This window comes from Meriones unguiculatus, chromosome 20, assembly GCF_030254825.1.
Source record: "Meriones unguiculatus strain TT.TT164.6M chromosome 20, Bangor_MerUng_6.1, whole genome shotgun sequence".
NCBI lineage: Eukaryota > Metazoa > Chordata > Mammalia > Rodentia > Muridae > Meriones > Meriones unguiculatus.
In genome coordinates this window covers 27445076-27459002 of record NC_083367.1, presented here as the reverse complement: position 1 = coordinate 27459002, position 13927 = coordinate 27445076, and the positions used below count along the sequence as shown (strand labels likewise).

Here is a 13927-nt window from a genome sequence, read left to right as displayed (position 1 = left end):
CTCCCATGCAAAAAAAGCCCAGGGCCAGATGGTTTCAGTGCAGAATTCTAACAGACCTTCAAAGAAGAGCTAACACCAATACTCTTCAAACTATTCCACAACATAGAAACAGAAGGAACACTACCAAACTCATTCTATGAAGCCACAGTCACCTTGGTACCTAAACCTCACAAAGACCCAACAAAGAAAGAGAATTTCAGGCCAATCTCCCTCATGAACATCGATGCAAAAATACTCAACAAAATACTTGCAAACTGAATCCAAGAACACATGAAAGATATCATCCACCACGACCAAGTAGGCTTTATCCCAGGCATGCAGGGTTGGTTCAATATACGGAAATCCACCAGTGTGATCTACCACATAAACAAACTGAAGGAGAAAAACCACATGATCATCTCCTTAGATGCTGAAAAGGCATTTGACAAAATCCAACATCCATTCATGTTTAAAGTCTTGGAGAGATCAGGGATACATGGCACATACCTGAACATAGTAAAGGCAATATACAGCAAGCCTATAGCCAATATCAAACTCAATGGAGAGGAACTTAAATCATTCCCACTGAAATCAGGGACAAGGCAAGGCTACCCACTCTCTCCATGTCTCTTCAACACTGTTCTTGAAGTCCTTGCTGGAGCAATAAGACAATTGAAGGAGAACAAGGGGATACAAATTGGAAAGGAAGAAGTCAAAGTATTGCTATTTACAGATGATATGATAGTATACCTGAGTGACTGGAAAAATTCTACCAGGGAACTCCTACAGCTGATTAACACCTTCAGCAAAGTGTCTGGATACAAAATAACTAAAAAAAAAAAAAAATCAGTAGCCCTCCTGTATACAGAAGACAAAAGGGCTAAGAAAGAAATTAGGGAAACCACACCCTTCACAATAGCCACAAAGGACATAAAGCACCTTGGTATGAACCTAACCAAGGAAGTCAAAGACTTGTATGAAAAAATTTCCAGTCTCTGAAGAAAGAATTAGAAGATATGAGAAGATGGAAAGATCTCCCATGCTCATGGCTTGGCAGGATTAATATAGTAAAAATGGCCATCTTACCAAAAGAAATCTACAGATTCAATGCAATCCCCATCAAATTACCAACACAATTCTTTACAGACCTTGAAAGAAAAATTCTCACCTTCATATGGAACAACAAGAAACCCAGAATTCTTAAAACAATTCTCTACAGTAAAAGATCTTCAGGAAGTATCTCCATCCCTGATCTCAAGCTGTACTATAGAGCAACAATACTAAAAACTGCATGGTACTGGCATAGAAATAGACTTGTGGATGAATGGAACCGAATAGAAGACCCTAACATAAATCCACACACTTTTGGACACCTGATTTTTGACAAAGATGCCAAAACCATTCAATGGAAAAAAGACAGCATCTTCAACAAATGGTGCTGGTCTAACTGGATGTCTACATGGAGAAAAATGCAAATAGATACATATTTATCACCCTGCACAAAACTAGAGTCCAAGTGGATGAAAGACCTTACTATAAAACCAGACACACTAAACCGCTTAGAAGAAAAAGTGTGGAAGAGCCTTGAACTCATTAGCACAGGAGACAACTTACTGAATAGAACACCAACAGCACAGGCTCTCAGAGCAACAATCAATAAATGGGACCTCATGAAACCGAAAAGCTTCTGTAAGGCAAAGGACACTGTCCTCAGAACAAAACAACAGCCTACAGATTGGGAAAGGATCTTCACCTGACAGAGGGCTAATATCCAGTATAGATAAAGAACTAAAGAAGTTAAACAGCAAAAAATCAAGTAATCCAATTAAAATATGGGGTACAGAGCTAAACAGAGAATTCTCTGTAGAGGAATATCAAATGGCAGAGAAACACTTAAAGAAATGCTCACCCTCATTAGCCATCAGGGAAATGCAAATTAAAATGACCCTAAGATTTCACCTTACATCCATCAGAATGTCTAAGATCAAAAACTCAAGAAACAACACATGCTGGAGAGGTTGTGGAGAAAGGGGAACCCTCCTCCACTGTGGGTGAGAATGTACACTTGTACAACCACTCTGGAAATCAATCTGGCACTTTCTCAGACAACTAGGAATAGTGCTTCCTCAAGAATCCAGCTATACCACTCCTAGACATATATCCAAAAGATTCTCAAGTATATAACAAAGACATTTTGTTACTCAACCATGTTTGTAGCAGCCTTATTTGTAATAGCCAGAAGTTGGAAACGGATGTCCCTCAGTGGAGGAATGGATGCACAAATTGTGGTTTATCTACACAATGGAATATTACTCAGCAATAAAAAACAAGGAAATCATGAAATTTGTAGGTAAATGGTGGGATCTGGAAAAGATCATCCTGAGTGAGCTATCCCAGAAGCAGAAAGACGCATAAGGTATATACTCACTCATATAGACATATAATATAGGATAAACCTACTAAAATCTGTACAACTAAAGAAACTAATCAAAAGGGAGGACTCTTGCTAAAATGCTCAATCCCTATCCAGAAAGGCAAAGAGGATGGACATCAAAAGAAGAAGAAAACAGGGAACAAGTCAGGAGGCTGGCACAGAGGACCTCTGAAATGCTCTGCCCTGCAGACTATCAAAGCAGATGCTGAGACTTATGGCCAACCTTTGGGCAGAGTGCAGGGAATCTTAGGAAAGAAGTGGGAAATAGTAAGATCTGGAGAGGACAGGAACTCCACAAGGAGAGCAACAGAACCAAAAAATCGGAGCACAGGGGTCTTTCCTGAGACTGATACTCCAACCAAGGACTATGCATGGAGATAACCTAAGACCCCTGCACAGATGTAGCCCATGGCAGTTCAGTATCCAAGTGGGTTCCATTGTAATAGAAACAGGGACTGTCTCTGACATGAACTGAATGGCCTGCTCTTTAATTACCTCCCCCTCAGGGAGAAGCAGCATTTCCAGGCCATAGAAGAAGACAATGCAGTCACTCCTGATGAGACCTAATTGACTAGGGTCAGAAGGAAGGAAAAGAAGACCTCCCCTATCAGTGAACTTAGGAAGGGGCATGCATACAGAGGGTGGAGGAAGGGAGGGATTGGGAAGGGAGGAGGGAGGGAACCACAGGGGGGATACAAAGTGAATAAAGTATAATTAATAAAGAAAAAATTAAAATAAATATATAAATAAAAATAAAACAACAGAAGCTGGTTAATAAGGCTTTTGAAAACTGAGTTATTTTGTGGCAGAAATAGTATAAAAGAAATAAATGGCAGCCACTAGGAGGTTTCTTGTAGGCCAGACCACAAATTTATTCTAATTAGGCATTTGACTCTGTGTAACCAATGAGGATATCTGAGACAACAAACAAATGCTCTTGAGGAGATGGGTATTACCTACAGAAGGACAAAAACATCAACTTTACATGTCAGATAAAAGTGTCCCTACCGTCCATCTGTACATACTGTCCATCTAGACCCACATTTCATCTGTACATGCAGTCCACCTGTAGTTTTAAGGCTTCCCAATAATGATTATGATGATAATGTGACCAGTCAGGTCCTTTATGTTCACAATAATGAAAAATAGTTCAGATAAGCTGAGAACACTGGTCTCAAAAAAGTGACACTTTAATTATCACAATATGGAAGAATGTATTATCTACTACATGAAATATTTACAATGGGGAAATCATAGGCTATGACTGGTTCATATTTAAAAGTTAGTATGTGCATTAGAGTAACCTGGAAATGAACAGTGAACATGTGTTAGGAATTCCTAGAATGAAAGTGTGAAACCTCAAAATTGTATTGCTTTATTGGCTTCAATGTGGGAACTATTATTATATATGCAAATTGGCAAAATCACTAATGGACTCTAAACACTTAAAATACTAAAATGAATTGACAAATTTCCCAAATGGAAATGCTGAGAGCTTTAATAGAGTAGACCCTGATGGTTTAGATAAAACTAAGATGCATTTAATATTTTTAAAACATCAAATTAATCTAGTAATGTTTTAAAGGGGGATGGGGCTGAACAATGGCTCAGAGGTTAAGAGTACTGTCTGCTCTTCCAGCGGTCCTGAGTTCATTTCCCAGCAACCACATGGTGGCTCGCAATCATCTATAATGAGATCTGGTGCCTTCTTCTGGCATGTAGGTGTACATGCAGACAGAACGTTGTATTCATAATAAATAAATACATCTTCAAAAAAAGGAAATGGCAGAACAAAAAGGAGGAGCAGTACCATAATTGTTAAAATAGCAATCATACAGTCACTGTCAATGTTAGAAGTTCGGGATCAGGTATGCTGTCACCTGTAGTTTGGGGACCAGCTAGATGGTCTGCCAATCTTACTAAGAAAAGAACAACGATGACAAAAAGTTTTCTCTCTCTATTTCAGTAAATACCTAGAACATCCCAACGGCAGAGGACAGTGCTGCGATAACCTATTTTCATGTCTCGAGGAAAACAGAACGCATATTTTACATCAACTCTGCCCCCTTTCTGCTTACTTTTTCATTAGAGACTTGGGGACTGTGGTGACAATTTGGTGTTGGCGACAGCACATGTTCATTGTACTCCTCTCAGATCAGGGATTTTCTTCTAATGTGTCTTCTGTTGTCTGTGTACTTTCCCTGAGGTTTTGGCCACAATCTTCAGGAGTGCCATTCCCCGTTTTCTAGCATTCCCATACTAGAGATTCTCAGCAGTGACTCAGTGACAATGTCACAGGAAGAATAATGTGCAGGACATTTATTGACAACTTGGTATGAGTAGCAAAGGAAATTAAGTTGTCCAGAGAGCTCACCTGTAAAGCAGATGGCCTGTTCTCATGCTGGGAGTCAAACTATGTAAGTTCCAGATCTCAGGTATCATACAAGATCTTTGTGTGTTAATCGGAGATACAATAAAAGATATAATAACACTTATGGATGGAGTTATGAGTCACAGGTTAAAACAACAACAACAACAACAAAAAACTCTTAGAAAGAATGAGACTTAGGCTTCCAACATCATATGCTAGCATGAAGGAGCATCTATTATATAGCATCTATTGTATAGATGATTGTGCACCATATACTGTAGAAGTTAAGGATACTTTGGCATTGTTAAGGCACAAATAAAAGTCCCCAAATCCACTTCTGTATTTGAGTTATGCTACTCTCCATAACATAAAATGTGTATATGATACTGCAATGTTCTTTAATAATTATTTCAAAACTATTACTTTTCCTTTTATTTATTTAATTTTTATTTATTACAATTTATTCACTTTATATCCCAGCTATAGCTCCCTCCCTCATTCCTGTCCACTCCCAACCTCTCCAGCATGCCCCTACCCTAGTGCACTGAGAACGGAGGTCCTCCTCACCTTCCATCTGACATTAGTCTATCAGGACTGGCTGCATTGTCTTCCTCTGTGACCTGGTAAGGCTGCTCCCCCCCTCAGGGGGAGATGATCAAAGAACCTGCCACTGAGTTCATTTCAGAGACAGCCCCTTTTCCCCGTACTAGGACACTGAACTGCCATGGGCTACATCTGTACAGGGGTTCTAGGTTATCTCCATGAATGGTCCTTGTTTGGGTATCAGTCTCAGAAAAAAACCCTGGGCCCAGATTTTTTGGTTCTGTTGCTCTCCTTGTGGAGCTCCTGTCACCTCCAGGTCTTTCTGTCTCCCCCTTCTTTCATAAGATTCCTTGGACACTGCCCAGAGTTTGGCTATGAGTCTCAGCATCTGCTTTGATACCCTGCTGGGCAGAGTTTTTGAGAGGTCCTCTGTGGTAGGCTCCTGTCCTGTTCCCTGTTTTCTCCCTCTTCCAATGTCTGACCTGTTTGCCTTTCTGAATGAGGATTGATCATCTTACCCAGGATCCTCCTTCTTGCTTAGCTTCTTTAGGTGTACTGATTTTAGTATGTTTGTCCTTTATTATCCACTTATAAGTGAGTATATACCATGTGTGTCTTTCTGCTTCTGGGGATACCTCCCTCAGGATGATCTTTTCTAGTTCCATCCATTTGGAGTACAGGGAATCTTATGAAAGAAGGGGGAGGTAGAAAGACCTGGAGTGGAGCAGAGATCCACAAGAAAGAAACACTATTACCTTTAAAGAAACACTTTTAGGCATAACCCTATCCATCAACTGTTAGATGTGTTGTCAAACATGCTTTTTGCCTGAGTAAAGGCAGAAGAACCTAGTAAATCTAGAGAGTAGAATTCTAGTGAAATACACAGTTTTTTTTTTTCATTCTGCATTTTCTACTGAATTCGTAGCAATATTAGTTATGTTTCCTGTTACCGTGACTAAACATCCAATAAGGATCAGGTTGAGGAAGCAAGGGTTCACTGTGGCTTAACAGTTCTAGTAGTTCAAGGAGATACCGTCCTTCATGGTGTGGCCATAACAAGAGGATAAGATGGCTGCAATCAGTGAAACTGGGTGAACAGGAAGTGGTGCAAAAGGCTAAATTTCCCATCATGCATCACAAGAATGGACTATTGCCTACTAAGGAAGCCCACTCAAGTCTTGTGTGCAGGGTTTTGTCAAAGATATTGTTATGTCAATATGGCATGATCACATGTCAAATGTTTACTGTGGTTAATGGAATCTAGGTCCTACACATACAAAATCATTCTATCAGGGTACCTCAGAGATCTTCTGGTTAGTTCCCTGCAACACAGGGGTTCTTAATCTGGGGGTGGCGATCCCTTTGGCAAACCCCTATCTCCAAATATATTTTCCTTATGATTCACAACAGTAGCCAGGCTATATTTACGAAGTAAGGGCAAAATAATTTTTTTCTGGTTGGGGGGGGTCACTGCAACATGAAGGACTGCATTAAGGATTCAGCGTTAGGGAGGTTGAGAAACACTGCTCTAACAGAATATTGCTTGTTACATGACCATTTTGAGCATCCAGTTCTGTTGAGTTAATCCCTTCCAGCACTATATAGTAGTGAAAGATTTCTTGGTCCCACTGTCTCACATCTTATAGGCATCTTATCAACTCAAGTGCCCCAGTTATAGTTCTGTGATTTTTTTTTTTTTGGCTCCTGTTTAGCACTTGCTAATTATCTACACTTTCCTAAGAGAAGAGGTCCTGTCTCTGAGGCTACCCTTACGTGTCCATTATTTAAGAGTGGGTCCTTTGATTTTAAGTGCCAAATGAAACTCCTATCATATAGGGAGTTTTCAGTGCCTTTATTTTGGAAGAAACGGTGACAAGTAAAATGCTCCTCACATTAAGTATTATTTTCACCATCTTTGCTCACATAGATGTCTTTCTTTTTCTACTAATCAAGTAGAATTTTTAAAACCATGCCTCAAGGTTTATTTGCAATTCCCTGCCCATCCTAAAGCCTCAGAAAACCTTCACAGGAAGAAGCTGTACCTCCTTAAGTTTGTTCTCAAAAGTTAATTTCCTTCTGAGATGCACTGACTGCATTGCACCTCACAGTTGATTTCAGGCACATCCTTTTATCTAGATAGAAACTGGCTTTTAAGAACAGAGACCTTGACTCTACCCTCATCTTTACAGCACCCAGAATTCCCACTTTAATGTGCTGCTTGAGGTTATTACCTTAAATTGAATATGCAGTGATTTATTCAGAATGTTACTCAAGGTCGCATAACAAGGCTAAAGTGGAGCTAAGGAATATGTAGTTAATGTCTAAAAAAATTTCTAATTGTTTGTCTCAGTCTGAGTCTCAGAAGAGTGGTATTACTTTCTTTCAAATTAGAGTAAATGAAAAGTAGGCTAGACCAAGCACAGAAGAACACAGTGTTCGGAACAGCTGTACTGTGTCCTCAATGGAAAGAGCTAAATTATAATTAAAGGCATGTTTCATCTTTCCTGCCCATGTACTCTTTTGAAGATGCTCTTTACTTGAGTGCTTTGGGGCTTCCTTTGTCCCTATGAGTCCTAGGGTAGACTGATTTATCTTGCTGACATCTACCATCTTAAAATATTTGGAAGCAGCCTAGGAAATTTGAAACTGGTTGAGAACCACACTTCAATTTCTATACATGTCAAGATACTAAAGGAATGTTACCATGCTAAGGGTCCCACCAATTTACAAGTAGTTGGAGGTGGAAATGGATCAAAGATATTAAGAAACAAAAATCAAAGTTTAAGTATGTTCTCCAGATCTAAGGAGAACCTCTTTTCTTCTTCTTCTTAGTCCTCCTTCTCCTCTTCCTCTGCTTTCTCCTCCTCCTCCTCCTCCTCTTTCTCCTCTTTCTCTTCCTCCTCCTCTTCTTTTTGTTGTTGTTCTTGTAAATTTCTTCTTATTTGGGGTCCATTTTCTGCTAATTATTTTATTTTTTACCACCCCATCTTCTCAATACTGGGTTAGTAAAATGTATTTGTGTATGTGTGTGAATGTATGAGCAGGCTTGTTTATGTGTACACTCATGTGGAAGCCAGAGAAGGCCACGTTTGGTGTATTTCTCTATCATATTCCATCGTTGAGACAGGGTTTTCTACTGACATTGGAGATTTTCAGTTCAGCTTAAATTGGCTAGCCAAGAATCCCCTGAGGCCTTCCTGACTCTGGCTCCCCAGTGCTGGGAATACAGGCTTATACTATGCACCCAACAGACTACTGTTTTGCTTATTTGTTGGTGTTGTTGCTGCTGCTGCCATTTGTTTCTTAACTTGGATGTTTTATTCTAAAACTCAATCATTCTCCATGTTAATGCAGCAAGCATTTTGCTAGGTGGATCATCTCCCTAGCCCTTCAAATATTATTTTTAATAAGCATACACTGGGTGCAAATAAAATTTTGGTATGCATAAGAGCACTGTCACAGAGCAAATTGTTTAATCTTAATAAAATTATCTGAAGCCAGTGTTCAACACTGACCAGGAACCATATAGATTTCTGGGAATATGTACACAGGAACATTTCTACCTCTGACTAAATATTACATGTGTTGGGAGAGAATAAGCTCTGTAAGCCCGGGTATAGTTTTGCCGTTATAGTAAAGCAATGCACTTAAGGCTATAGAAAGGGTTGGGAAACAAGTTAGCTATCGAATGAAAGGCAAAACTGCAAATAAGGTAGAAGGAAAATGCAAGGAAAAGGTGGGAAAAGAATCATGCATGCCTGCGTATGCTGGAAATCTATTTCTTGTGGAGAGAAGCCTTCCCTTGGAGGTATTGGTCAAAATTAACTATTTCTTAAATAGAGAGACTACACCCTTCTCAGGCTTTCATTGTATAGTCAGCTTTCACTGGTCTGAGCACACATTACAGTTTCATGTAAAAGCAAATACACTATAATGTACTGGATTAATGAACCTAATCTGGAGAAAAGTCACCAAACAAGAATGAATTTTCTTTATACTATTACTGTATAAATTATCTAGTAGGCCAGTGTGCAAAAGGAAACATTGTAAAAAATTAAGCAGGGAAAAAGGTTTTCTCTTTCCTATTTATCCAGACCAGGGAAATTCTATACATATCTGTCCCAAACTCTCCACATGTCAGATTTTAATGCTTGCCTAAAATGTATGTATTTTTAGCCTGCAATACGAAGGTATTTTACATCTTTATATAACATAGATGTTTTAATTTTATCATATATTTGACGATGAAGTTGCAACCCAAATCAGAGTGGCAAGACTCTGGTTCCACTTTCATCAGTCCAACACATTTTTGGTTTTACCTTAGTATTTTATCCACATTCTAAGACAGACCAGAATAATAACTTTTAATACAGTACTTGGCACTCAGTAAAATCATACTATGCGCACATAGGCTGTGATGTTAGAACAATGAACCTGACCCAGTAATTTCAGAGTGGTTGTTCTCTATTGTACTGCTGTGCTTCAAAAACAGGTGAGAAGGTAAACTGAGGCCTGAAGTCACATTTTCCTCATGCAGGCACAGACCTGACTTCTCCTTAGCAGGACACATCCGTGGCTAATACAGCTCTCTACATTTTCAGGAGAACGTTGAGGGTGAAGACTGCAGCCGTTGCAAATCTGGCTTCTTCAACTTGCAAGAGGATAATCAGAAAGGCTGTGAGGAATGCTTCTGTTCAGGGGTGTCGACCAGATGTCAGAGTTCCTACTGGACCTACGGGAATGTAAGGTTACACGCTGCCCTCTACACACTGCCCATCTACGCAGTTCTTGAAGGGGACTACAGTTTGGTTCCCAGCACCCACAGCACATGGCTCAAAACTGCCTGTAACTCCAGTTCCAGCGGATCTGATGTCCTCTTTTAGCCTCTGTGGGCACCCACGCTCACATGCATATACCTACTCACACACAGACACACACAGCCAAAAAGATATTTATTGAAGTATTTTTGTAAGTGTACAGACTGAGTCCTCTCTGAAGTAGCTACAACCCTTATCAAATCCCATATTTGAAAATATAATGAAAATCATGTTGCTTTTATCCCAAGCACTAGATGTACAAGAGAAAACATGAGATAACAATCATAAATATTGTATTTCCATTCACCCATATAATCTATGTGTCACTAAAGAAAACACCTGACTTCATTCTTCAGCAGTAACTACGACTGTCTTTCTCTAAAACAAAGATGTATCATATGCTTGCTCACTTGGCCTACCGTGCTTCTCCCTGCCTGCATGCAGGGAGCCATTTTCTCCCCTGGAGAAAATATGTGAGAGGAAAGTGGGGTCTTTGGTAGTTACCATAGTCACACTGGCTGCACTCAGCACAGAGCACGTAGAAAGTGGAAGAAAAGAGACCTTCAGAGTGAATAAACAAGTAGACTTCAGGGAAAGGCCACTGAGACACTATGGTATTCTAGCTGGAGAGCCAGTAATAGGAGCAGTGAGTGCCACATCAGAGTCATGCCTTATAGACTGCTATTTTGATAAACTATCTCCTAAACACTTCTTCCAGCTTTGACCTGCAAACTAATCCAGAGCACAGTCATCTGTTCGCCTATGTGGCTTTTGCCTCAGGTTTGAAATAAGTAGTTTCTGACCGTACTCTTGTATTATCTCCGCGAATATCTCTCCACTTAGCCAGTGTCTTGATTTCAAAGAAACCTTCAAAGAAACAATAACAAGTAGACTTAATGTCTAACTTCTTCATTTTGGTGACAGAGTCGTGCTTAAGGTTGCTGACAACTCCACCGATAAATTTAAGTTTCATGGCTTTCCAATGGATGGGGTATAGTTAGCGTTCAGGTCTTGGTCTTCAGAACCTAGGTCCATGCTCCTACCCAGATGTCTCAGAACACCTGAGGACAGCTAGAGTTAGAAAGGGAACCAGAAGTCAGCATTTGCTGCTGTCTACCTAACCGTTGGTTTTTGACCCAGTTTGCCTTTTTTTTAAACCAAAGCATCTTAGTTATTCAAAAGCTTAACCTGGAAACAACCCAGATGTCCATCAACGGTGGAATGGGTACAGAAATTGTGGTATTTTTATACAATGGAATACTACTCAGCAATCAAAAAGGAGGAAATCATGAAATTTGCAGGCAAATGGTGGGATCTAGAAAAGATCATTCTGAGTGAAATATCCCAGAAGGAGAAAGACAAACATGGGATATACTCACTTATATAGACCTATAAGATATGATAAACACAATGAAATCTATACACCTAAAAAAGATAATCAATTGAGCGGACATGGGGTAAGATGATCAATCCTCGTTTAGAAAGACAGATGGGATGTGCATTGAACGTATGACAGGAGTCTACTGAGCGCATCTGAAAGACTCTAACTAGCAGTGTTTTCAAAGCAAAGACTCATGACCAAACCTTTGGCAGAGTACAGGGAATCATAAGAAAGAAGGGGAGTTAGTCTGATGGGGAAAGGATAGGAGCTCCACAAGGACCAAATATATCTGGGCACAGGGTCTTTTCTGAGACTGACATTCAACCAAGGACCATGTATGGATATAACCTAGAACCTCCACTCAGATGTAGCCTGTGGTAGCTCAGTAACCAATTGGTTTCCCAAAGTGAGGGGAACAGGGACTATTTCTAACAGGAACTCGATGACTGGCTCTTTGGTCTCCCCACCCCCGAAGGGAGGAGCAGTCCTGTTAGGCCACAGAGAAGGGCTTTGCAGCCAGTCCTGAAGATACCTGATAAAACAGGATCAGATGAATGGGGAGGAGGTCCCCCCCATCAGTGGACTTGGAAAGGGGCACGGTGGAGATGAGGGAGGGAGGGAGGGAGGGACTGGGAGGGAATGAGGGATCGGGACACGGCTGGGATACAGAGTTAATAAAATGTAACTGATAAAAAAAAAATAAAATTAAAAAAAAATGAACAACAACAAATTGAAATCAAATAATCTCTACATAAAAAAGAAAATTAAAGTTATATTTAATCAATACATGTTCAGTCTTATCTCTCCGGTTGCTCTCACTTGCAACACCAGCTATATCTTGGAAACTGGCAGCTCCTATGGTTATTAACCTTAGATTTCAGCATGGCTAGATGGAGGGCTGAGCAGGACCTGAGTAGATTCTTTTCTAGATCTTTGCAAAGATACCTGGATTGGAACGGCTATCTTCTAGTTGATGCTTTATTCTATTCACGGGTTAAAGTTTTGACCAGACTATTGGGAGATGGTGGGAATGCTGGAAGTGGGAGAGGAAGTAAGTCAAAATGGCCATGTTTTGGGAAGGGACATCCTGCTATCCTTCACCTTCATGTGCTGGCCACTGGCTGTCATGAGTTCAATGCCTCTCCTCTACTACAATCTGTCCACTATGCTGGACAAATCTGGGATCTTGGAAGCAAATCACCCCCCTAAGTTGTTGATCTTAGGTGTTTGCTCACATTGATGCTAAAACTACCACAAGCTGGGGTGTTTTGAAGCCTCCCAGCTCAGCAAACAGTTTTGTCTTAACCTCACAGGATGGTTTCACATTGAAGGGGATGCGTAGGCCTGACCTTGACACAAGAAGTGTAGGCACACAGTGTTAGGCCTGGGATATAACACTGTAAAGCAAATCATTACTCATCTTTTATTCTTCTTTTAAAGTGATTTCCTTTCCTGGGCCAGGCTAGGAGTCCCCAGAGTACTTCTGATCCTATGGGAAAGAAGGTATACAGTCTTGGGAGATGTTGTCATAGCAACGTTCCGGTGGATTCAAACATCCTGAAACCTGAAAACAAGCAATTCAGAAAGTAGGAAGAATGGAAATATTGAATGAAAGTTACCTTTTAGGTCTTGCATGTATGATTTCCTTTGTCCTCTGCATTATGAATACATATGCAGCACTTGTGAGATATTAGGATTCATAAGACTGTCAGAAAAACAACTGACGTGAAAAATGTGAAACTCCAAATCAAACCATTTGATAATTATTTAGCATCATAACAACTGAAAAGTTATAACTGACTTCTATTTTTGGTGACATTAGCAAAATGCTTGCCATGCAAGCACGAGGGCCCGAGTTCAAGTCTCCAGTACTCATATAAGTAGCTGGGTGCAGTACAGCACACCAATAATCCAGCACTGCAAAGACAGAGATGCTCGGATCCCTGGGCCAAAAGGCAGTCTAACTAAATCAGCACCACGGAAGTGAAAGGCTGTGTCTCAACACTAGAAGGTGGAGGGCAACTGAGGAAGACAGAAGGTGCCAATCCTGACCTCCAGCACACAGCCTCATACCAGCATGCACATATGCACAGACACATATGCGATCCTTTGTGCACACACACACACACACACACACACACAAATACTAGTTGGAATCATAGTTTAAGGAAACAGTAAGAAATTATTATTACATGGTTCTATCAAGATTCTTAAAAAGTCAATAAGAAATAAACAATGGATTCTATATGAGCACACATGGTAGTATTGGTCATATACTCAATTCCCTATGTTTTTGAAGTGCCTGTAGCCTTTTCCTCTCTAAGCACTGTGCTAGGGAAAAATAAAAAAAAAACAAAAACAAAAACAAACCAGAAAAAACAAACAAACAAACCAAAAAACAA

The 13927-nt window shown here is 40.1% G+C and overlaps 1 protein-coding gene across 1 annotated transcript in view; it reads left to right on the top strand.

The window, feature by feature from the left end:
• Positions 1-13927, top strand: part of Lama2 (laminin subunit alpha 2) — a 591463-nt gene that overhangs the window by 265741 nt on the left and 311795 nt on the right. Inside the window, exon 11 of the mRNA XM_060373445.1 lies at positions 9929-10069. Within this exon, the coding sequence (XP_060229428.1) occupies positions 9929-10069 (141 nt within the window). The remainder of the gene's footprint in view (positions 1-9928; positions 10070-13927) is intronic.